General features: G+C 47.7%; 1 protein-coding gene across 3 annotated transcripts in view; it reads right to left on the bottom strand.

The window, feature by feature from the left end:
* The window catches only part of LOC119433924 (transcriptional activator protein Pur-beta-like), a 186,046-nt gene that overhangs the window by 39,186 nt on the left and 123,783 nt on the right, over positions 1 to 23,077 (bottom strand). For all 3 annotated transcript variants that reach the window (XM_037701209.2, XM_049659105.1, XM_037701210.2), the window contains 3 exons: positions 5,145 to 5,275; positions 3,776 to 3,878; positions 1,110 to 1,228 (listed from right to left, as the gene is read on the bottom strand). In XM_037701209.2, coding sequence (XP_037557137.1) covers positions 1,110 to 1,228; positions 3,776 to 3,878; positions 5,145 to 5,275 — 353 coding nt within the window. The remainder of the gene's footprint in view (positions 1 to 1,109; positions 1,229 to 3,775; positions 3,879 to 5,144; positions 5,276 to 23,077) is intronic.

Raw genomic sequence — 23,077 nt, 5'->3', positions numbered from 1 at the left:
GTAACAAGGCCAAATTCAAATTGATGCATCAGGAATTCCAGCATGTTCAGACAAAAACAAATGCTTAAAATAGTAAGAAACTGACACTTCCTACAATTTACATACATCCATTGCTTGCTTCATTAATACTAGAAGCATACTTATAGCAATTATAAAGGAGGTTTATTGGACGAAAGGCCGATGATGGGTCGAGCGTTCCACCGAGCACAATCTCTAAGCTCAAGCTTCTGCGGCACGCGATGCTGTTGGCAATCCTGCTGCCTAAGTCCAGGCGTTCTTCTTCGTTACACAATAAAGACATATTTTTAAAGTTGCATAATAAACCCTACCACATGCTTCTCGCACACAGAAAGATGACACCTTAAAGAGAGAAGAAAGTATGGCAGTTTGGAGGCATACTGTATATTAATTTGATACTAAAGTTGATCTCGATATTCCAAGCTTGGCATAACCGACATTGGTACCTTGATGTCATGAGACAGAGCAAAAATTGTTGACATCATGTAGCAGAAAGGCTAGGTATGATGATGCCCATCACAAATAATAATAATAATATAATAATAATAATAATAATAATAATAATAATAATAATAATAATAATAATAATAATAAACGAGGAGAATACTGCATGTTTCTTCTAGGTGCATGTGTGTGTGGTAGCCACAGCAATCACAAGAACTAGGTGAGTCAGTGTTTTGTAATGTCACTGCGGCTCAGCCTCTTGTGTGCCAAAACGGAAACTAGTTGATAAGAGCAAGTAATATAGTAACTTTTCAGGATGCTCTGACACTTGCCAATATTTTTTTAGGACTGAAAGGGTGTGAACCTTCATTTAATGCAAACAAATGACAAGTCAAACAACTTGAAAAATTTTCTCGCTTTTCTTAATGTGTTGCTGTTAGCCCACTTGAAAGAAGAAGCCTGAATTCTTCAAGATCAGAATATATAATTTAAAATATCACCCTTCAATCTGGCTAGTTGTGTCAGCGAGTCATACGCAGCGGCACTTTTGACGTGAAGCAGGAGGCATGTCCACATTTACATTCACATGAATACTGCAACGTTCAACCAAAACATGCCTCAGTGTTTTCGACGCCCTTCCAACTCACCCTTAGAAACCGCCCCCTGGAGTTTTCCTTGAGGTCCAGGTAGTAACGCCTATTGTCCTTAATCATGATCTCACTTTTCAACTTGCCATCCTCAGGCAGGTTCTCTGGATTTGGGGGGCCTGCAAGAATGCACAAAAACATAACTGCAATGACGCTGTCCACACACTCCTGACACACAAAACAGCCTCATACAGTCTGGTATAACCCTGCTGGTATGCCCTTTTCATGGAACCACACATTAAAAAAAAAAAGACATTGAACATTTACTATTATTTTTTAGTATTTACTAATACAAAACGAAAATGCAAAGCAACGAAAAAACTTGGCTGAGAACATGCCATATGGTTAAGATGCCTAGTTATACATTTGCTAGGGAATTCAGAAAATGACATACAGCGAGTTGTACCACGTACTGAATTCCAATGAAGAATTGTGCGTGTGTAGAAAGGTGCGATGTTTAGAGCATGGCGACTTCGAGCATGAGATTGTTCAGCAAAAGTTAAAACGAGACTTATTGGACAGTGAATTTATAAACCGGTACAATAACTCTAGTGAGCCATTCTTGCACTGCACAGAAAGTGGTTGCAGGTTAGAAGCACGAATAGCTAATGAGGGTGAGAAATCGCAGTCGTATTGACGATAAATGAAGCACATAACCTTGCTTCGTATGGCTTCGATTGCGTCATTTTCACACTGCTTGTGTGGATTCCAGACACAAGAAGCTTATTCCAAAATAGGGTGGATTAGTGATTTGTACGTTAGTAGCGTAGTTTCTTTCAGTGCTTTTGTTAAACTTCGGCGTAAGTAACCCAATTTCTTTAGTGCATCAGAAGAGGTAACTTCAATGTTTATAAACCATGACATGTTAGGAGTGAAAATCGCACCCAGGTATTTCTAATGGGTCACCCTCATGAGCAAGACATCCTCAAAATAGTAATAAAATGCAAAGGGGACTGTTTTGCAGAAAATGACATTGTTCGGTCTTTATTTAAGTTAATGTTAATTTGACAAGTGATGCACCATTTGCGAAAACATGCAAATGAATTGTTAAGGCAATGACGGTTATCAGGAGAGGTAATTATATCGTACAAAATTCAGTCATCAGCATAAAGACAGATTTTAGATGCATAGTTACATGACATGTTATTAATATAGTAAAGTACAAAGAATAGCGGGCAGAGACAGAGCCCTGTGGCACTTCTGAAGTAACGTTACCTATATTCGAGTTAGCAGAGTTAAAGCAGACGAACTGTGTACTGTGAGACAAACGTATTATACAGTTTGATATAGGGCAAGGAACAGGGCAGAATTTATTGCAAAAGAACTGTTATAACAAATTACTGACATGATGAAAATTATGTTGATTTCAGTGAGCTAGGCAAGCTATTCCAATGTTTTATTGCTGCATATGCCGAAGTCAATGGACCAATTATCTTAAAGGCACTGCAAGTCTTTTGCTGAAGTTCTATACAAGAGAAAAATGTGAGACAAACAGGCGCATGACTGCATCAAACTGCAAACTGCTCACAGTGTATCTGAAATGTAAAATTTTTTGTATAACAGTGTCAAGTGCAGCAATGCACCCTTGTGTTGTCCTTCTTGTCCCGTTGTTTAGCGCTCCTCCGAATAAGTTTCAAAATGTACCAACAAGCTCAATTTTCAACTTTTCTGCAAAACAACCATTGTATGTTCTACATTATCTCGAGATAACTGTGCAAGTTCGAAAACATGCTACTACAATAATCTGTACACCTCGATAGGATGGGCCCATTTTTGCATGCGTGGCTGCAATAAATATTCAAGATGCACACACTCTGACATTACGAGGTGACATTACATGGCAGTGATAACGTGCATCACATTAATTCTCTCAAAACTGGCATGGTAATAAGTAGAGGTCTCTGCTAGGTACTGCTGTAGATTTCTTTAAGGACAAGATGTCGTCAAGCTGTGTTTAGGTAAGCTAATTTTTTGCCCAAATCCCCTTTTCTGCCATGGAGATTAAACAAAGTGATTTGATTCTTATGGCATCTTTGGATGGTCATTTTTTAGTGCTCTAAAGCATTCCCAAAAGACCGATTTTGTTCTGATGGTTGAAAAGGGGCACTTTGGCTACATTCCGGTGGTCTTTCCCAGTCACCCAACTCCTGATCGGAGCACAGACAGGCACTCGTAGCATCACCATCAGAGCAATAGAGAAATCTGGTCGGTTTCCGGTCATGTGACCCTATGTCTTCCCGTGGTTGAACTGGCGAAGGAAGATACTCCTGTTCCATTCACAGCAACAACGTTCAACATCCACGTATGCTGCCATGATCACCGTGTTTCACATGTAAACACAGCCGGCGGTGGCACTGGGCCTCGTACGTTACCAGAAGTTCCCCTCAGCTTTAGCTTCCTTTCCACTCACAGCTCGGAAAAGCAGCCAGCCAGCTGTTGAGTATATTTGTGTTGAGGCGGCGCAAGATATCTCCTACTTGCAACCAGAGCACCTCCAGAATCTGTCTGCTTGAATTCAGAGGATCACAGCAAACCATCCAAAGATGCCATTAGAGGTCTCTGTCGGGCAGCACTATACCTTGAACGCCTGCACCTTTCGTGGCGTATTGCAAGAAAAATAACGCTACAAAAAATGAAGAGGTTTCAAAACTGTGACCCGAACTCACCCAAGGAGGCATACAGTTCGCTGAAGGATGTCAGGTGGTCCCTGAACTCAGCTGCTGTCGACATGGCGAGGAGAAGACGACTTTTCCTACCCACTACCCCCACCTGCAACAAATCCAAGTACAGACAGTGTAAGGGGCATACAAAAGCTGAAAGCAAGGCTACCACCAGCTGCGATACAAGTGTGATTAGCATGGTGCAAACGAAATGGGTGCTCCGACAAAAGCGCTCGGCGTACCACACTAATGCTGGCCGTCGCAAGGTGGCGCACATGATCAGGAGGCTGAGAACTGAAGGAAAAGGTTAAAAAATGCGACGCAAAGGGCTGAAAAAGTAATGACATATTTTCGAGGGTGCAGAAACTGTAACACAATCTTGTCTCAAGAAAAATAATTACATTTAGCAAGTAGAAACGATGAGAAACATTTAGATCTGAATTTTAGACCAAGGTTGGTCTCGAGATGGTATCATTAACATTATCATCACATCATGACACAGCGCAAAATTTGCGAATGTCGCGTAGCAATAAGGCTGGGTGTGATGATGTTGCGCAAAAAAAAAAAATAAGAGTGCTGTACATGTCTTTACTGTGCTCGCATGTGAAGGCCACAGTGATTGCAGGGATGGAGCAAGCCAATGCACCATGACGCCCTGATGCAAACCCCTTCAGGCTATCGAAACTGAAAATGATTCATAGAAACAAATATCATAATTGCCTGCCTATACCTGCAGAATTTATTCCCAACGGTGCATGCGTACTATTGTGCAATGGACCCTTTCTAACCATGACGAGTATGCTACCTTTTTAGTGCATCAAAAATTGGTGTATTATATACCACTCTGAAATATACTACCAATTTGTCTGTAAGACTTCTTGTAGAGCCCTCCTAAATATAGCAATTTAATGCAAGCTGCAAATTCGTAACATTTGTTTACTTCAGATGCTCTTAACAAAGTCAACAGAACTGTGATACACATGTTTGATGTAAGGTTAGGGATTTGCAGTGATGGAAGTGACATTTTACTTTTTTGGAGCAAATTTCGGAGCAGAAAAGATGCTAGTTTGGAGCCGCTATTGGTGTTTTCAGAGCAGATGGCAAAATATGCCTTCATTTTTTTTGCACTGTTTGATTTCAACAATGGGTATGACCTGGTAAAGCTTGTAGTGTTGGTTTCCTTTGTGCTACTCTCGTGCGGGTGGCAATTCTTCCTTTTATGAAGCTCTCTCTACATTCCAGATTTCCACAAAGCAGATCTGCAATACTTACTCGCTACGAGTGCACATCTGTAACTGGGTAATGGGTTACTGATTAACAAATTGGTCAAACACTGCCGGACGCAATGTGGTGCACATGGCCAGAGTGTGCGTACCTGTTGCACCTCGGCCACCTTGATAAAGCGACCCCGGCGGTTCTGCTTGACGTCGAGGTAGAACCTCTTGGACTGGATCTGGAGCATCTTGGTGGCCAGTTCCTGCTCGCCTTGCGACATGAGCTGCCCTCCTGCGCAAAACAACAGCACGAAGATTAGCGAGACCACCACGCAGTATCTATTTGACGCAACTCAAAAGCCATCCTAACGTTACAGAAGATTCCTATACATAAACCTTTTCCCGAATCACGTGCTCGCAAGCCCGGCGGCAACATACGCCGGCGTGCTACCGGCCGTGCCGCGGTGCGCTGTCGGCATGAGCCTCGGGATCGAGCATCATGCCACCACTGCGTCAGGGTCGCGGCCAGTCGAGACAGCCATTTTTTAAGCTCGCAGCGACACAGATAACGTCGGCTCGCGACAACCGCAGACGTTAATAAACAAACGGTGGTGAACGAGAGAGAAAAAAATCACGAGCCCTTCCTCTGTGAGCCCTTCCCCTGTCGAGAAAATGGGGGTAAGCAAAGCTTGCCGTGTATCTGACCTTCGTGATGATTTTCTTTTTGTTTCTCTCTCTGTCTCTCTTTCTTTCCCTATGTCTCTTTCTTCCTTTCTCTCTTTCTTTTTGTCCCTGGTATGTGCCATTGAGCTTGCAGCCTTTCTGCACTATCGCTAGGTTAGGCCCACTTTTCAGCGTGACATCGCCGCCGCCGCCACCACCACCGCCGACACTTGTGAGCCTATAAAGATTCGCTTAAAAAGGGGAGAGGCTGAAAAGAGGACGCGTGCAATGTGGGCGCCAAATGAGCAGTGGACGGCTGCTCGATCACCACCGGAGGGGGCGTAAATATAGCGCTCCAATCGGCCGAGCGCGCGCGGCGGACGCCATGTCGACGGGACGCGCGGGAAAACGCAGGAAAGGTCAAGGGACGCAGTGAGGCGAGAGGGAGGGATCGAGGGTGCAAAGCGCGTGACCGCGGGCTATCGGCCATTGCGCGCTGGAGCGTCGCTTGTCGCACAGCTACACGCTTTTGGCGCCACCGTGAGGGTATACGACGCGGACGCGTGGCCGAGACACAGCCGGGATTCGCGACGCTGTTTGACGGCATATTTTGCAAAGCCACGTCATAGGTGACACTGGCGGAACTTGGAGCTCTGTACGAATTGTCGGTATGCGATTTTATGCTGTTATTTTGCGGGGCGATATAGCGAGAAGCCGGCACAATATGTACGAGTAGGACTGTCAAATTTTATCGGAGAATAAAAACACTTTGACTTTAAGACAGTTTCGCGTCATATTCTACGACAGCTGCGCAGACCAATAAAGGAAACAGTACATTTAACGCTATACTGCCCATCCTTTGACGGAACCACCACGAAATCACACACCAGCCTGAACGAGGCGCAGATGCAGGTGCATGACCAGTCCGAACACTGCCACGTGTGCTTGTGCATGACTGCAAGGTATGCTTATCACGTGACCGGAAGACCTGTGCGCTCCTCATCAGGGCGTGGAGCGTCGTCTGGATTCACGCACCGCCAGCCCACATGAACTATGTCGCGGCGTACACGAGGGGCTAGAGACAATGTTACCAGATCATGGAAAATTTTGCATATTGTGGGAAACATGAGGGGGGCGATGGAAAAATTATTTTTGGCAATGTAGAATGTGGCGAATCTTTCGGTGGGGTCGAAAATGTTGTTTCGCCCCCCCCCCCCCCCCCCCGCTTTTTTTTAGATGCCGAGTAAGAACCGTGGCATTAATAATTATTTTGTGAGTAGCGAATTTATTTCAAGTCAATCCGACAGGCCTAAATGCTAACGAAGACACTGTTCTGCATAGTTTCGGAATCCGATCATCTGCGCGCTGCCAGCTTAGCTGACGTTTGTGTTAGCTGGCCACAAAGACTTTCGCAAAGACGGAAATTCCCTCGGATTCATGTAAGAGGCCTTGCAGTGAGCTGCAGCGCACGTAAAACTAAGTGCTGGAAGATCGAAGTTCCAGCAAAGCTTGTTGGAGGATCCTTCGTTAAACAACTTTCCTCCCTAACGAAAAGTGACCACTACCGGAACTTTTTTTCTTTTTCTTGCAATTAGTGTGACCGGCGTGTGTCATGCCCGTGTGTAAAAAACTGAACATTGGGTGAGATCTTTAATTGTCGCAGTAAGTAATCCTTGAAACGTGCTAAATGTGGAGCAGGAAGTATAGCTGCTTTGTTACAGGTTGCCTGCTGGATTAACATTGCGGTTTGAATGCGTTATTAATGCTTTATTAATGGTTCGAATGCTTGTTTTGAGCTTGTTCTTTACTGAAACGCATTATGTACTGTTCTGTATGTTGTATGGGTGATTTCAATGAACGTATGCACTGTTCGCTTCACTTTGCTGAGCGCTTGTAGCCTTCACGGGGGTATGAGCCATTGCATTTGTCTTACGTGACGGACAGGATTCTCGTTGGGTAGGCATAGAAATGCTTACGCATTAAAAAAAGAAGCAGGCCTCACAACGTGCAGTAATTATATTCCAGACGTGTCAAGTTCCACCATGTTTGCGTTTCCAGCCAATCAGAGAGGGAGTTACCGCGCTCTCGGCCAGTCAAGAGCTGGCAAGATGGCGCGTTTAGCAATATGGCGGAACTCGACGGCATCCGCGAAGACTACGGAGTTGGCCGCCCTATCACCCTCACTGGATCAAAAGCTCAAATTTGCTGCAAAAAATGATAATAAATGTACAAACTTGGGCACATAAACAAAAAAAAAAGGAGGGCCCAAGATTGCGCGCGGGACTTTCTACGGAAGTAAATTATCATTTTCTTTCCTTCTTTTTTCTTCTTTCTCACGCCGGCTGTAAAGCGCCACGTAGGCAAGTGGAACACCGAAAAGGAACAAAAAAAAAAGCAAACAAAAGAGGAGATACATCTGCACAAAAGAAAATAACAAAAAGAACAGTTTATTGAGAAAACATGTTGGCAAAGAGGGATGGTTAATTATGAGTACTTTACTTCCAGCGTCATGTGAAAATTCGATTCTTCTTAATGGAGATCTTCGCATCTTAATAATCCAGTCTTTATCGAGCCTCGACAAAAGCCTTTCTAACAACACCTTTAACAGACCCAGCCAATTAATGCTTATCGCTTCCAAAACAAAGGAAACCTCACTGGCTTTAGTGCATGCATTGTAAACAGTTTTTAAAACATTATATACCGATCGCAGATATCGTCTGCGTTTCCTAAAAAGAAAATTACGACCACTAGGAATAACGCGAACTTCCCTCGAAAAAAAAAAAAAACTATAATTCTAGGACAAAGCATGGCGATGGTGAAAATATATATTCCTGCTCAAGATTCGAAACGCGCCTATGCGCAATAGTAAGATATTTTCGTACATTTTTTTTCTTTTTTTTAGCAAGCTATTTAGGAAGTTTAAAAAGAAAGTCTGCGCGGAGGCGCGTTTATTGGGCAAAGGTATAAGCTCGCTCAATTGTTTAACATCCATTGTTAATTTTACGGCAGACCTCGCAGTTTACACGAGGCGTTCTCTCCAACCTGCTTAATTGCCCCTTTGATTTTGCGTTCCATTAGAATAAAATTCGCAACGGCCATGATTGAGAGGCGGTGCGCACCCGCCGTGGTTGCTTAGTGGCGGTTGCGCTAAGGTCGCGGGATCAAATCCCCGACCGCGGCGGCCGCATTTCGATGGGGGGCGATATGCAAAAACGTCCGTGTACCGTGCACGTTGAAGAACCCCAGGTGGTCGGAATTAATCCAAAGTCCCGCACTACGACCTCATTATCATATCGTGGTTTTGGCACGTAAAAGCCAAGAATTTCTTTTATATAGAGTCCTGCATGGTACTCCAACGGCGCCTGAAAGGCGCTCCCGATATGCACTTCCCTTCACGTCACTGTGTGTCTTACTTTACTGCTAAAATCGAGCAGGCTTGCCTTGCGTTATTTTCTTCCACCATATCAGTAATTTGATATCTTACGGCACATATAAGCAAGCTATATATGTTATCACGCGAGCCGAAGCTAATACCTCCGTTTCTCTGCTGCCTTCGCTGATGTGCCCGCACCCTTTCAAGCATTTGAGGCGTTGGGTGGAAAACAATATATGGTGTTGAACACCATGGTACCTTCATTTGGTACTAGAGTTGGTCTCTAAATGCCAAACCTGGCTGCAATCGACATTATCGTGACGTCATGACACAGCAAGGGTTGCGGACGTGTAGAAATACGACTGCAGGTATGATGACGTTGTTTATAAAAAAAAAAAAGAATTAACGAAAGCGCAGAGTGCGTTTCTTTCGACAAAATGAACTCTGGGGTTCTCGGGATTGATTCAGACCTTGCCTTAACGCACCAGGGAAATGTGACAAGTAGAAAATGTCTCTTCTGTATATACTCTTTTCAGGATCCCGCGCAAGCGTGGGAAAGCGGCCAGCGGCGGCCGAGAATCGAACCAACGACCTCCTCGCGCTCATCAGCTGGAACGCTGTACAGCCGCTGAGCCGTGCCGCGGCGACCGGGTCAGAATTCGGCATCCGAAGCTTATGGAACGCGCGCGGAACACGGTCGGAGATTTAAGGTGAAAAGAATGAGAGAAAAAACAAAAGAGAAAAGCAGGCGGGTCTGCCCCGGGGCGCCCCGACAGCCCGCCAAGCGGCCGATCGATATTTCAGTCTGAGTCTCGCGCGCCGCCGTCGCGTCGGGGGCCTTGTACGGAGGGAGAGGGGGAACAGCGGGAGAGAAAAGAAAAAAGGCGCCTGCGCCGCTCTTTCCTCCTCTCTGCTATCCCCCAAAATCCCCATCGCTGGACTCCCCCTCTCCACCCATAAAACACGGGAAAGGGGGAGCCCGAGGGCGTCCTCCGTCTGGGGTCACGACCTTCGCCGACGCAGTTCCCCCGACGACGACGCCGACAGAGAGAGACCACGGCTTAGCCAGCCGCACCACCTCGGTTTCCTCCTCTCTCAACCTCCTCCTCCTCCTATGGCGCGCGCACGCACGAACGAGGCTAGACGATGCACACCGTCGCAGCAGCGGCGCCGATGGCTCAAACGACGTCGACGGCCAGGAGGAGGAGTGAAAGGGCGCGGGCTGTTGCAATCCTGCGGCAGCGGCCGAGCGGTGCCAACGCTCTAGAGGACAACGGCCCTCCCGCAGCCTGCAGGCCCTTTCCCCTATACGCCCCCTTTCCCATACCCCCCTGGGTCTTTCGAACCCTGGGTCTGCGGCCGGGGTTGCCGCGCGGCGCGATTGCGCAACGTTTGCGCGCGCGAGCGGCCGCGAACGCGCGCCAGATGAGCGGGCCGAAGCAAAGTGGTTTCGCCGTCCGTGACGCGATAGAGACGACGCGCCTGCCTCCCTTCTCGTCGAATCGGGAACGTCGTCCTCCCCCTCGCCGACGCTCGCTGCTGCGGAGTCGAAGCGATGAATCTACGACGCGACGACGGGTAGGAGGTCGTGTCCCTTTTTTTCTGTTTGTCGCACCGTCCGTGTAATACCGGTCGATCGGTTCTCGAGAACGCATCGCCGAGTCATCGAGCCGACGAAAGTGTCCGACGCGACGTCGCACGGCGGAAGAGGACTCCGCGGCGACACTTTCCAGCGCTAGCGCGCAGTACATTCGATAAATGCTCCCCAAACAGAGGGAAAGAGAGAGCTGCACGTCGTTTACTCTTGGTTGCCCAGTCGCGTAGGCGAAGGCGCTGCAAATGCCGCGGTCAACGAATCGCAGCTACTGCGGCAAACACAAATCCAAGGGTCAGCGCTGTCGCGTCGCGACATTCCGGGCGCCGTTTCAAATGACAATTTCTGCAGCCGTTCTAATCAGAAATCGTTCTAATTATTCCTAGCTTTCTAGAGCATTCCTAGAAATGCTGGGAATCATATTTGGCACAGTTAGACACCAATATTCACACGCACAGATAATTACGATTACTCCTTTTTTTTATTTCCGGAAAAAAAATACCACATTGATATCATTTGCCACGCGTCATTCTTTTTTTTTTTTTTCATCACTAAATGTACAGCTTTCACAAAGCTTTTACGTGTAGTACTTTCCGTTCAAATGACCACCGGTTACCCACGCGCATTTCTTAGTCGATACCAGCGTACATGTGTACTTCAATTCTTTTTCCCTCGAGTGTTATTATGTATTACAGTGTTTGTAGGTATCATGTATGGGCTATTACCACGTGCTAAATATTGTTTGTGCGGATACATTGATCCCACCCCTGCTTCGGCCCCGCAATTAGGCCTGCAATATTTTGCACATATTGACCCTTTTCGCGGAGCAGTTTGTTCTAGAGAAACGAGATGGCGCTTTCGGCGGCGCGCGCCGTACGTCGCCTCAGCGACCGCGCACGAAAAGGAAACCATTACCGCTTCTATTTTCGCTAACGCAGTGCGCTCCAATCATGCTGGATTGAATCATGCATCGATTGAGACGTGCGCAGTAGTTTGCTGCAAAAATAGTGACTGGCATATTAAGGAATGGAAGGAATCTGTGCGACCAAGTTCGCGGACCGCTGCTGCAACTGTCCGTACGTGAATCCGAGACTTCGAGATGTACGGCTTTCCTCGAGGATACAGAAATCTGCTCATGCACCAGCGTCGTATCGCTAACCTTCAGAGAAAGGGCTTCAGCCCCGGTACGCCGGCAAGAGTGAGTACTGTTCGTTAAACAATGATAACGGGAGTAGCGCCGCTTCCTGTCATAGTGGGTTTCGCGCGCAGTATCTACACACATCTACCCCAACTGGCACGCAAACTTACGCCCACTCTTTCGCCAACGCGTAGAGTATAAGTGAATGGGCGCACACTTGAATATATGCGCACTATATACGCACTATAAACGACGGCACTACCGATAGGCTAGCGCACGAATGGTCGAAGCTGAATGTTTCGTGACGGTCCACAAGAGTGAGCGATAATACGGCTTTGGTACAAGGTACAGATACAGCTACGTTTCAAGCCTTGTACGCAGCAAGAACAAATATAACGGAACTGAGCACACCCGCGAGCGATTAGGCAGAAAATAATCAGATAGTGACCGCACTGAGGAACTTTACTGAGTCAGAAACACAACAAGCCGCTGATTCAAAATATTTGCCAAATAACGAACGAAGAGCAAGACACGCTAATCCTGATTAAATTAATGAGCGGAAAGTTTGGATAGCTTGGAATACATATTTACCTCGCTTTTAGAGCGAGCACCATATACGCAGCTCGCGCCGTTTGGACGTAGCTTAATCAGCTCCGAAAGCGCTTTTGCGTGTCCTCTGAAACTACGGCCAAAGCTTCGTGTCGTCCACCCAGTCACCGTCTACGACATCTTCCGAAACAGAGGTTTGCTAAGCCGCACCGACGTCATACACATCCATTATAAATACGGAGGCAGTTGAGGCAAGCAATGGACGCATCACCACGTGATCAAACATGGCAGCACCCACGGGATCGCCGCGAAATGGATCAATATAAAGAAAAATAAAACAGTTGCCACCTATGTGCTTGGATTAGTGTGTACTTGAGAGCGGCCCATCAGTGTTCTCCAGTGTCAAATTTAATAATAATAATGAGAATAAGAAGAAAGGGGAGGGGTAAACTACGAAGAGATGATACTGATCGATGACCATTGATAATTCTGTTGTGTAAACAGTAGTGTTAATTTTAATAAGTTGGACACGATCGACAGATCAACAAAATAAGTGTGAACTTTCTTTAACATATATAGTAAGCCCTTGCCCGTGTTTCGCGACGCGTACGCGACTCATTTTATTGAGTAAATTGAGACGAAATGAATAACTTTAATGAACCTTAAGTTCGCAGTAGAAGGGAAACTTGGGCTAATCGGTGAACCTTCATGCTTCACAAATCCGCGCTTAAACAGATGTACACAAAAAGGCCGGTACAGGTAGGCACCGGGAATCCGTACCCGGCTTTCTTTAACCTCATCTGTTACAGCGTCATGTTAGTCACACATTCGTACCCTTCCATGCCAATTTTTGTAGTATATAACAAGTGAACGGGACGCGAGTTCCTCGACAGGTTTTCGATAGGTTTTAGCATGACACCACCACCGCCGCCGACACTTGTGAGGCAATACAAGCTTCGCTTGAAAATGCCAAGTCGCGCGCAATAAAAGACGACCGATGAGAAGAGACAGACAGGCGGTAAAGCTTTCTCGACACCACTGTCAATTTGCTGCATGCAAGCTGAGTACCAGCCACTGTTCTATTATAATAGTTCTGCGTGAGTTCATAGCTGCATCTGGAAGGTTATAACGCTGCTAGGGGCGCCGGGTCGAGGCGCATGCTCTTTCTTTGTTGTTTCTTCGTGAAATATGCCTAATCAAAATTACGTTGTCCTTATGGTAGCCAATGTTTATTATCTACTGTTTCTCTCATTGGTCCTTGCAAGGTGTGTAGTTTTCATCCCCTCGCGGTTATAATGAGCCATGTTTCGAGGCACCAACAAGTGCGCCCTGTCCTGTCTGTCTTTTGTAGTTTTTCTTAAATCGTTTGTCTCAGCCCAAAGGTCGTCGCACTATACAGCGTTACGCCCCCACACGAATGCGGCCGCGGTAAGCGACCTGTAAACAACCGAATCGTCCGAGGAGCTGAAACCTCAGCTAGCGGTCAAGGCCCGGTCGATGAGAGCGACGGTGTTGTAGTGGTCAATAACGCAGAGCGCGAAACCGTAGGCTATGTTATTACGCCCCGCTGGCCAACGCATGAATATTCAAAGGACGGGCGGGGCCTCGGCGAGCGCGCTCGACTTATCCCGGCGGGAATCGGTGGCCAGAAAAATCCAGTACGGGCAACCGGAGACAGCGCGCAAAAGAGGTTGAATGGAACACGCGTGGTTTATTCAATAATCCACTGCCCTATCGTACACCAGTGCGCACACTCCTTTTAAAGGCCAGCTGCAGCGAAATCCCACGCAGCTGCTAAATTGGTTGTAAATGAGTAGTACGTACATACACTAATGAAGCAATATTATACCAAAGCAGGAGGGCTGGTAACTAACTGTCCAGTAGTCTTATTAGCAGCCTCTGAATAGCCTCCAAGTAGACGACGACGCGTGGGGTTAGCGGATATGACATCACCTCCGAGATTTGTCAACTCGCCGCGGGCAACCGCGAACGGCCCTTTATCTCGGAGGTCATAGATAGCACCAAGGCCTGTTCACTCCGATCCATGACGTCATGCTACCTGGCCCGACTGCCGTAGAATCTAATGGGGATGCTCCCGAGTAAGCAACAGTGATTTTGACGTCATCGCTTTCGTCACGTCAGCCTTGGCAATGGAAATTTCGGGCCAGGTAGCGTGACGTCATGAATCAGAGTGAACAGGCCTTCTGCTATCTAGGTGGTGTTGGCGAAGGAGTCGCGGGTTCTGTCATGCGCCAATTCTGGCGAGCGGTGCTGGCAGTGGTGTGTGTGCGTGCGTGAGTTTGTGTTTACTTTCTTTTTTTTTATGAGTAGCTCTCTGATTCATGGGCCCGTCGTGGTAGTTGGCGGTCCAACTTTCACAGAACAGACTACAATAAATATGCCACACTAAAAAGAACCTCCGGAGCGACCGTGGTTCTTACAAACATATCGAGTTATATATATAGATAACGCTTTTTTCAAAGGCAAAATTAAATATTTCGTCAAATTTTCTTAAACACGCACGAAGGTCTTGAAGACAGCAGATGGACGACAAGGTTTGGCTCCGTTGAAAACCTTCTCAAATGCAATCGATAAACACCGCCATTAGTAGAGTTCTGCGTGCGAGAGAATAGCCGGGCCTACCGGCACGCGTGATGTCGCGCGAGACGAAGGTTTGGGAGCAGTGGTGTTCGGGAAGGATTACTGCCCTCTCGACCAAGTGTGGAGGCAGTGTAGGAGAGCGCTCCGGCACCGCGCTGTACAGATGTGCGGATTAACGGTATTCTGTTTATACGAAATTAATGAAACAGTCAAGCGCTATACCTAAATGTCCTCACTGCAACAAATATTCAAGCGCATCGTTCCTTTGATGAAGCGAATATGTGGCTTTCTTGAGATGTTGACTTGCATTGACAGTGATCCTCGACAGTTCCTGCATATTCCCCCCCGTTTCGGCATCAAAAGCGCCTACTTCTGCTAGTCTTTCGTGACGCGTCCACTCGCATTTCAAAGGTAAAATTTTGCACAGAGGCTGTTCTGTGTTTGCGCTATCCGAACTTTTGATGCGGCCCAAAATTAAGCTGCAGTTGCCCTTTAGAGAGCACACAAAAGAGAAACAGGAAATCAGCTCAGATTGACAATAAAGTATTCTGCCAAAGCTCTATCCTCACACATTTCGCCGTAATGGGTTGATTATTGGAAGAGAAAATGATCAATTTGTTTTCTTTTTATCGCTTTTTTTTTCAAATTTCGCGTACAAATCGGACTCGGTATGTCTAACGTCAGTGTGATGTCGCGAATTTTTTTTTTTTCTTATTCATCACGTTTTGGGACCAGAAAACTTTCTCGGAAGTTGCAAAATTCAGTCTTTGGCCCCTTCAGACTGCAATGCAGCCCGTCCGACAAAATACCGACAAAAGGTGCACTGTAGGCCTGTACCAGGCACCGTTCAAATCCTCGACGCGACGGCAAGCTCTGATTTGAAGGAGGCGTCTCCGCCGATTTCTCGCGTTCTCGGCGTCTTTTCTGGCTCATCGATCTTCCTCGATCTCGCGCTAAGAGTGCCTCACGTGGCCACGGAGAAGCGCAATTCCCCGCCCTCTTTTCGTTCTTGCGCCGTGTACGGCGTGACACCAAGACTCTTCTCTCGCGGTAGTTCCCGTGCTCCAGAAGCGAATTTTACTAATCCAGCTTATCTTCTTCCGGCTAGTGTCCTTCCTAAACACGCGCAAACACACGCATCGCAGGAGCTTCCAACGGCGTGTAATCGGATCGGGCGTTGAATCACCGCGCGCGGGCTGAGGGGAAAGAGACGCGCGCGGTGAGTCGATCCTCCTCCCCGCAACGGGAAAGGGAGTCGCACACCGCGGCCGACGGCGTTCGTGCCCTCCTCCTCCTCCTCTTCACCTCCTCCCGCCACGCTACTAATTGCAGACAGAACGACGCAGGCTGCACAGCGGCACGCCGCCTGTCTGGCACCGAATCGACGCCACCACCGCGTGTATGCACGCACGACCGCACGCACACGCCGGTCACGAGATTTGCATCACGGCCCGCCCGCTCTTTCTTTTCCTTCTTTTTTCTCTCTCTCTTTGGCGCGCGGCCAACAACAAGCGGCGAGTCTCCGCCCCCCTAGAAGAGCCAGCCCTTTCTCTCCGCGCACTCACGCTCGTTGGCACGCATGCCATGGTCGAAGCGCTCCTATACCGAGTATTTTACACAGCGCGCGACGCAAACGACAGCCGAATAACAATGGCTTACCGAGCCACGCAACAAAAGCACCGCGAATATGATACGCCGAGTCTGATACCTCAGAATGCCGATTCAAGCGCGAGAAACTCGACGCAAAAGCCACGGTGCAGTTTCTGACACGCTGGAGCAAAGGTTGGATAGCTCATCGATACAATTACTAATTAATTACTATAATTTAGCTGAATAATCTTTCATGTTTTTTTTTTACCTGATCAATTTCTAATTTCCCTCGGTGCAGAATGGTGTTTTAAAAGCAACACCAATACCCAAGTCACGCGGGCAAACTTAATGACACTTGTGTAACGACTGCACTTCGCCGCGCGCTGGCTAGACGGGAAGGTGTCAATCTGCATATGGCGGCAGTGTCGATGAGCAAATAAGCCGGCACGTTACACACTCGTTACAATGTGTATACAAAACAACATCAACAGGACCAATCGCCGTGAGCTCAGAAAAGACTACATCCAGCAACCGATGGGCTGGACGTGCTAAGAGGGGAGAAGCGTGAACGCCTGGAAAACCAGACGACTTTCGGCGGCGGAGAAAGACTGACGGATTCCAAATTGCTTTCGAAATCAGTGCCGACCCTGCGTAGAATAGTGCTTTATTTTTGAAACACTGCATTGGCGCAGTAGACCCCGCCGCGGTGGTTATGTGGCTATATATGGCCACAAATGGGAGGGTGGAGAAGAGAGGATGTTACGTATCAGGGGCGGCACAATATCTTTCGGCGTCATTTGCAGCGAAGCAAGCAGATATGCGGCCAATTCTTTTTTTACGTGCACACAAATTTAAGTATACACGAGCGTCATTTTTCCATTTTGCCCATATCGAAGTGTATACGGCCTCGAACCCGCGCACCGCCATCACCACTGAGCTATCGCGGCGGGTACGAACTTGCTTCTCGCAGCACTTCTGCAACATATTACTCGCAAAATCAAGGCTAAAGCATTTTTTTTTTTTTTTCAATTTCTCGCTGAGAACTGAGGGACGGTGCGTCGACCTGACGTCACGAATTACGAGGCATATACAGTCGCTCTTGCTCGGGCAGCTATATGCGGCGCAAGAAAATGTTCCCCAACGTTGCTTTCTCGAAATCCTCGGTTTGTTTCGTATATGCAACGCAGTGGCTCTTTGCATATATAAGCAATTAACTATACAGACCAGAGTGGACACTGTCGGAAACAGTGACGTCATGGCGAGCTTCCGTTGGCTCGCCTTCTCTCTCTCTCTCTATAGCTTAAAGCAAGAACCTCACCTCGTACATAAGTGCGGCCATTTTGGTGCTGCAGAAGCGTTCTTTACCAGCACTGCTTAACTGGGCGTTCCGCGTTAGCGTCAATTTAATGGGAATAAACACTGCAGTCATTCACTTCCAAGCGTTCGTAGCAGCGTGGAACAAGAAAGGTCCTCAGATTAACATTTTTTCATCCCTCGATGTACAAGAAATTTTCGAGTCCCATCGGAGTAACATATACAGCTACCCCACTGTGTAGCTATATTTTCCAATCGGAGTATCGGATACGCCGCAGGCAAAATAACTGTATACACAGTGACACCCAGAAGCTTTGATGGTCGCGAGTCCTGCATTCAACAGAAATGTTGTCCACTGCAGAAACCTCAAATAAACATACTAATATAACAATAAATGAAAGAAACAGACCGAAAACAAATAAAGGCAATGACGTCACGGTGTGAAGACGAAAGCGGCCGGGCTCGACCTGGCACAGGTACGACACGCGGGCAGATCCCGTAGTCGTTGGATGACGTCGACAGACTTTTGTGCAACACTATTTTTTAATGCACGCATTGCGCAGGAGGAGGGCGCAGATTGACTGATTTGTTCACCGCGATTACTCGATTCATTTATCTAAACCTTTAGTGGTGGATTAAAACAATTATTGGCCCACTCACCCATTGGTTATTCGGTAGAATAGTCATAGACGGTCTTCTGCATCAACGAGATCGCGGCCGCCATCTTGGGGTACTATATGCATATATAGCAGGGCGAGAAACTCAGTAAACAAGAAACGCGACAGCAGGACAGGCGCATTTCGCGCCGAACGACCAATTGAGAACAGTGATAACGCAATCGCGGCCACCATCAGAAAGTAAAACAACGTACGCGTGATGACACTACGCGCTGATGTCACCGGGGCCGCCATGTTTGGGTATACTAGCACGAGGAGAAGCAGTGTCCGTGACGTCACATGCAAAGTACCTATTACTTTGATTGATCAACTTGTTTAGTGATTGAGTTAATATTACAGTGCCGAGCAGCACAGGGGCTACAGAGTTGCCGTAATGTGGGAGGGTCTTGATTAGTGTTGAATTTTTTTGAGGAGTTCCTTAACGTGCGCCACGAAGCAGGGAACCCGATCGGTGCGTTCTCCCTCCGCGGCCGGGAATCGAAACCACGGCCTCGTGGTCGGCGGTAAGCCTCTCCAAACCATCTCTCCCTCCGGGAGCGATTAACTTTCGCGGGTTGGCCGAGAGCGAGCCGAAAAAAAAAAAGCGAGAGCGCGGGGGAATCCCCCGCCCACTTGAATAGGGTGCAGGCCGCGATATGCGGACAAGCGTGCTAAACACCATGGGACCGTTTACACACGGGAACTCCCGACACGGCAGCACGGTCTGGGAGGCGGCAGATGCCCTTTCGGAAACAAAGGAGAGGAGGAGAGGCGAGGCAAGTTTTTACGCGTCAGCAGAGTCGCGACGCCAGACGGTGGGGGAGGGGAGGACGGCAACGACAAGGAACCCCCGCACAGCCGTCACCGGGTCGGCCCAGACGAAAACAATCATTAGCGGCAGCCACGCGTGGTGAAAGGTATGGGGCGGGGGGAGCCTGGACAATGCAGCCAAGCTACACCTTCTTCCCGTTTGTCTACAGTTGCTATATATATATATATATATATATATATATATATATATATATATATAAGTCCATGGGACATTCAAATCACGTCCCGATTTCTATGCACCGCTTTGGAAAGGCTGCCTACCCCCGCGCCACCTACGAACGGAAGTACAAAACGCAACTTCCGTGCGCACGACAATACATAGAAGGTCCAAGATTTTCGAAAATCGCCTGTCAGATAGCACAATTCTAATCCTTGATCTAAATAACTCGATTAGGCGGCCATTCCTTCTGTGAGCAATCGAAATGCTTCATTATACATAACATAATTACGCTAATAAAATGTTTAATTAATTACTTTACGGCACATATTTCATTTTACGAATTATAGCCAACGAGTTCGCAAGGCGTATCCACTTGGAACGAGGTTTCTGGACCTGCACCAGTTTCGAGATACTAATTTTCAAAGCGTCCGACGAAATATGCATTCGTGTGCTTACACCACATGCAACTTGTGTTATATGTCCATTACGGCTGCCGTGATGAAACTGATCGCAATTTTGCTACATGTATGTTTCATCGCGCACAGTTCACGACATGAAATATTCAGAACCTATTCGGAAAATGTTCGTATTTGCGAATGGTGGCTTTAGAATCGATCGAAGACCGAAACAAGCAGGGCAATATTAGATACGTTTTTTTTTTTTTTTTCGAAGCTTGCGAATATTCGCGCATGCCCAAATTTCCCTTATATTTCCATCTTGCTTGGCCGCACTTGGGGCTGTATATACTCAAGAAACACGGCGGCTATAGGCTTCGCATGCAACGGCCATATTACAGAACACAGCGGCATACGATACTGCCACCGACAATCATCACATCCGGTGGTCCGGCCAGCCGGGCTTGATATAGACGCTCGAGTCATGCTGTAGCCAGGCCAGAGAGTTTCCTATACAAAAATTGCTATAGAGAGAACTCAGTCGCAGCAAACATTCAGCTGCCAACCATGAAAATGCCGGGTTCGACATTCTCTCTATACCACTTCCCCCAACACCACACACACACACACACAAACACACCCCGTATAGATACAGTCCCAACCGAAAAAAGATTAGAACGAGTGACTGGCGCAGCCGGAACGGCAAAATCACGACATACGCTTTCTGATGGCCACCCCTGCTTTGGAAAACGGAATGTGCCGCTCCGGCCACCAGTCGCTCGTGATAATCTTTTCCCGCTGGGACTGTACATGCATTTGTCTAATATTTGCGCTTGTGGCAGCTTCCCAAGTGCTTAGGGCGTCATTTATTAACCTCTATCAGACAAATTAACCAAAACCGAGTTCAGAAAACTCATTTATCCGTCTGAAACTGATTTAGTGTTTCTATTTAGTGTGCCTCTCAGAAATGTCAAAGCTCCTTTCGACGGTCTCGAATCTCGAACAACGGAAGTATCGCGCGTCCGGCATATAGCCTTAGTATATAAAGTCGGACCCGGATATACCGAACCCACATATAACGAATTATTGTGTATAACGAACACGAGTAAAATCCCCTTGAAATTTTTTGTATAAAAATTTTACTTTGTACATCGAATTAGCTATACATCGAACTTTCTTGCGATCCCCTTCAGATTCTACATATCCGGGTGCGACTGTATTCGTCATTCTGTGCGGCGATAAACCAGAGAAAGATAGGACAGCGACCCCAGAGATATGGACAGCGCGAGCCGGAATGCATGAGTGACGCCAACGGTGCAACGCAGTCGCACATCTCGTGGTCACAAGAACAAAGCCAGCTGGTCGGGGGGGGGGGGGGGGAGGCAGCCGTTAATAAGAGAGGAGGGAGGGGTGGATGCAGCAGGACTTAAGCAGGACCGATGCGCAAGGCAGACTACGCACTGCGCGCGATTACGCAGGAAAAACGCATACGGCAGGCGGTCCGAGAGAGGGGGTACGCGGAGCACTTCAGCTTCCGCAAAATGTTACCAGGTGGCAAAGCGTGCCCGTGCAAGACGAGAAATCGTGAGCGTGATGCGAGCATCCGCACAACGACGACGTCAAGGGACGATGGCACGGCCACTTTTTTTTTTTAATGCGAAGCATTTCTTGTCGGCGGCTCCGTCTGTCGTCCCGCGTCCCACACCCCCACAGCGCATGCGCGTCCCCTCCCCCTCTCTGTCCTCTCCTACGCTCCCCCCTTTCTCTCCTCTAGGAAGACTCTACGGAACAGCGCCCTCGTGCCACACCCCCACAGCGCATGCGCGTCCCCTCCCCCTCTCCTCTCCTACGCTCCCCCCTTTCTCTCCTCTAGGAATCCGGAGCGGCGCGCTCGACAGGTGGTGCGACAGCTGCATACTCCGCTGGGAGCGCCACGGTAGTTCCGCGGTATGAAAATGACGGAGCGCGCGCGCCTCATTCTGTCTCTTGTGCAGCGCCGCGATGAGCGCTCGGGCCGCTGCCGCGAAACCATCTCCCGCTCAAGCTAACCATCTTCCCGCTGCTTCGCGTCCGCACATGGTTCCCTTTAGCGGGAGATGGAGTACTATTTTTTTTTACTCCAGCGAGGAAATCATACAACCAGCCAAGTTACGTTGTGGGCCAGCCGGGCTGTCGAAGCTCAACTGGTAGAGTATCGCACGTGTCAAGCGGAGGTTGTGGGTTGGACTCCCACGGGCGGCAAGTTGCCTTGCCCTTCCACTGCCGGTTTTCTTTATGTTTCTACACCGTCAAATTAAAACGGAATTTTTCTGCGCTTTTCTTGGATGGCTTCGTTCACTGCTGGCTGCATACGTGTAAATTACTTTTATACCCTTTAGTGGAAACGCTTGTAACGCTAGCAGTATATAGCGATGGAACGTGACTGACTGAGATAGTTGGAGTTGGGGCAACGATCGCCATCGCGTACTTGTGTTTCCGTTACGCTGTGAAACGTTTCGCGCTTTCACACAAGAGTAACGATATAAGCAATAATCTTGTAATGTATCGCCCCGGCCACTTTTAACAGGAACGGCTAAGTGACATAGCCATTTCATTATCTTTCAACTTTGTCGGCAAGAAAATAAAAAGTAAAAAAAATTAAGGTGCTGATATCATGCATCAGGCAGACATCCATGCACAAAGATGACCTTCCGTCATTCAACGCACAACACTTGTCTTGGAGTCAATGGCCAAAACAGGTGTTCCGTTTTAAGAGTGGACGGCACTGTACACAACGACCCTGCGCGTGCAAGCAGTGCATTGACACCAGAAAAACGGCGTAAATCCTTCCAAGAGGGAAACATACAACTTATCTGTATGCAGGTTCCATAGGGCGAGCGAAAATGGAAACTTCTATCTGTTGTCCGGGTGACGGGATAACCGGCGAGATTGAAGCCACATGCAACATATCTTTTGATGAACCATATTTCGCTTGCCATTCTTTTTCGACCTTCGCCATTGATTACTTATTAGCACGGAGCGATTATCGCCGCGAGGCGTAATAAGAAGAGTGTAAAATCAAACGGAAGGTTGCAAAATATGGACCCAGTGCTCACAACGCTCACTGCGGTCCAAAACAGTGCCAACACAGAGAGAGAAACAAAACAGCTGTTCCCTAAGCACAATCCCAGTCACGGAGCTACATGCTAAATTATTAAATTCTGCAGCCATACGTGCGAGCACCACGATCC

The sequence above is a fragment of the Dermacentor silvarum genome, chromosome 11 (assembly GCF_013339745.2).
Source record: "Dermacentor silvarum isolate Dsil-2018 chromosome 11, BIME_Dsil_1.4, whole genome shotgun sequence".
Classification (NCBI taxonomy): Eukaryota; Metazoa; Arthropoda; class Arachnida; order Ixodida; family Ixodidae; genus Dermacentor; species Dermacentor silvarum.
Note: the sequence above shows the minus strand (reverse complement) of the source record. Positions and strands in the feature narration are given on the sequence as shown.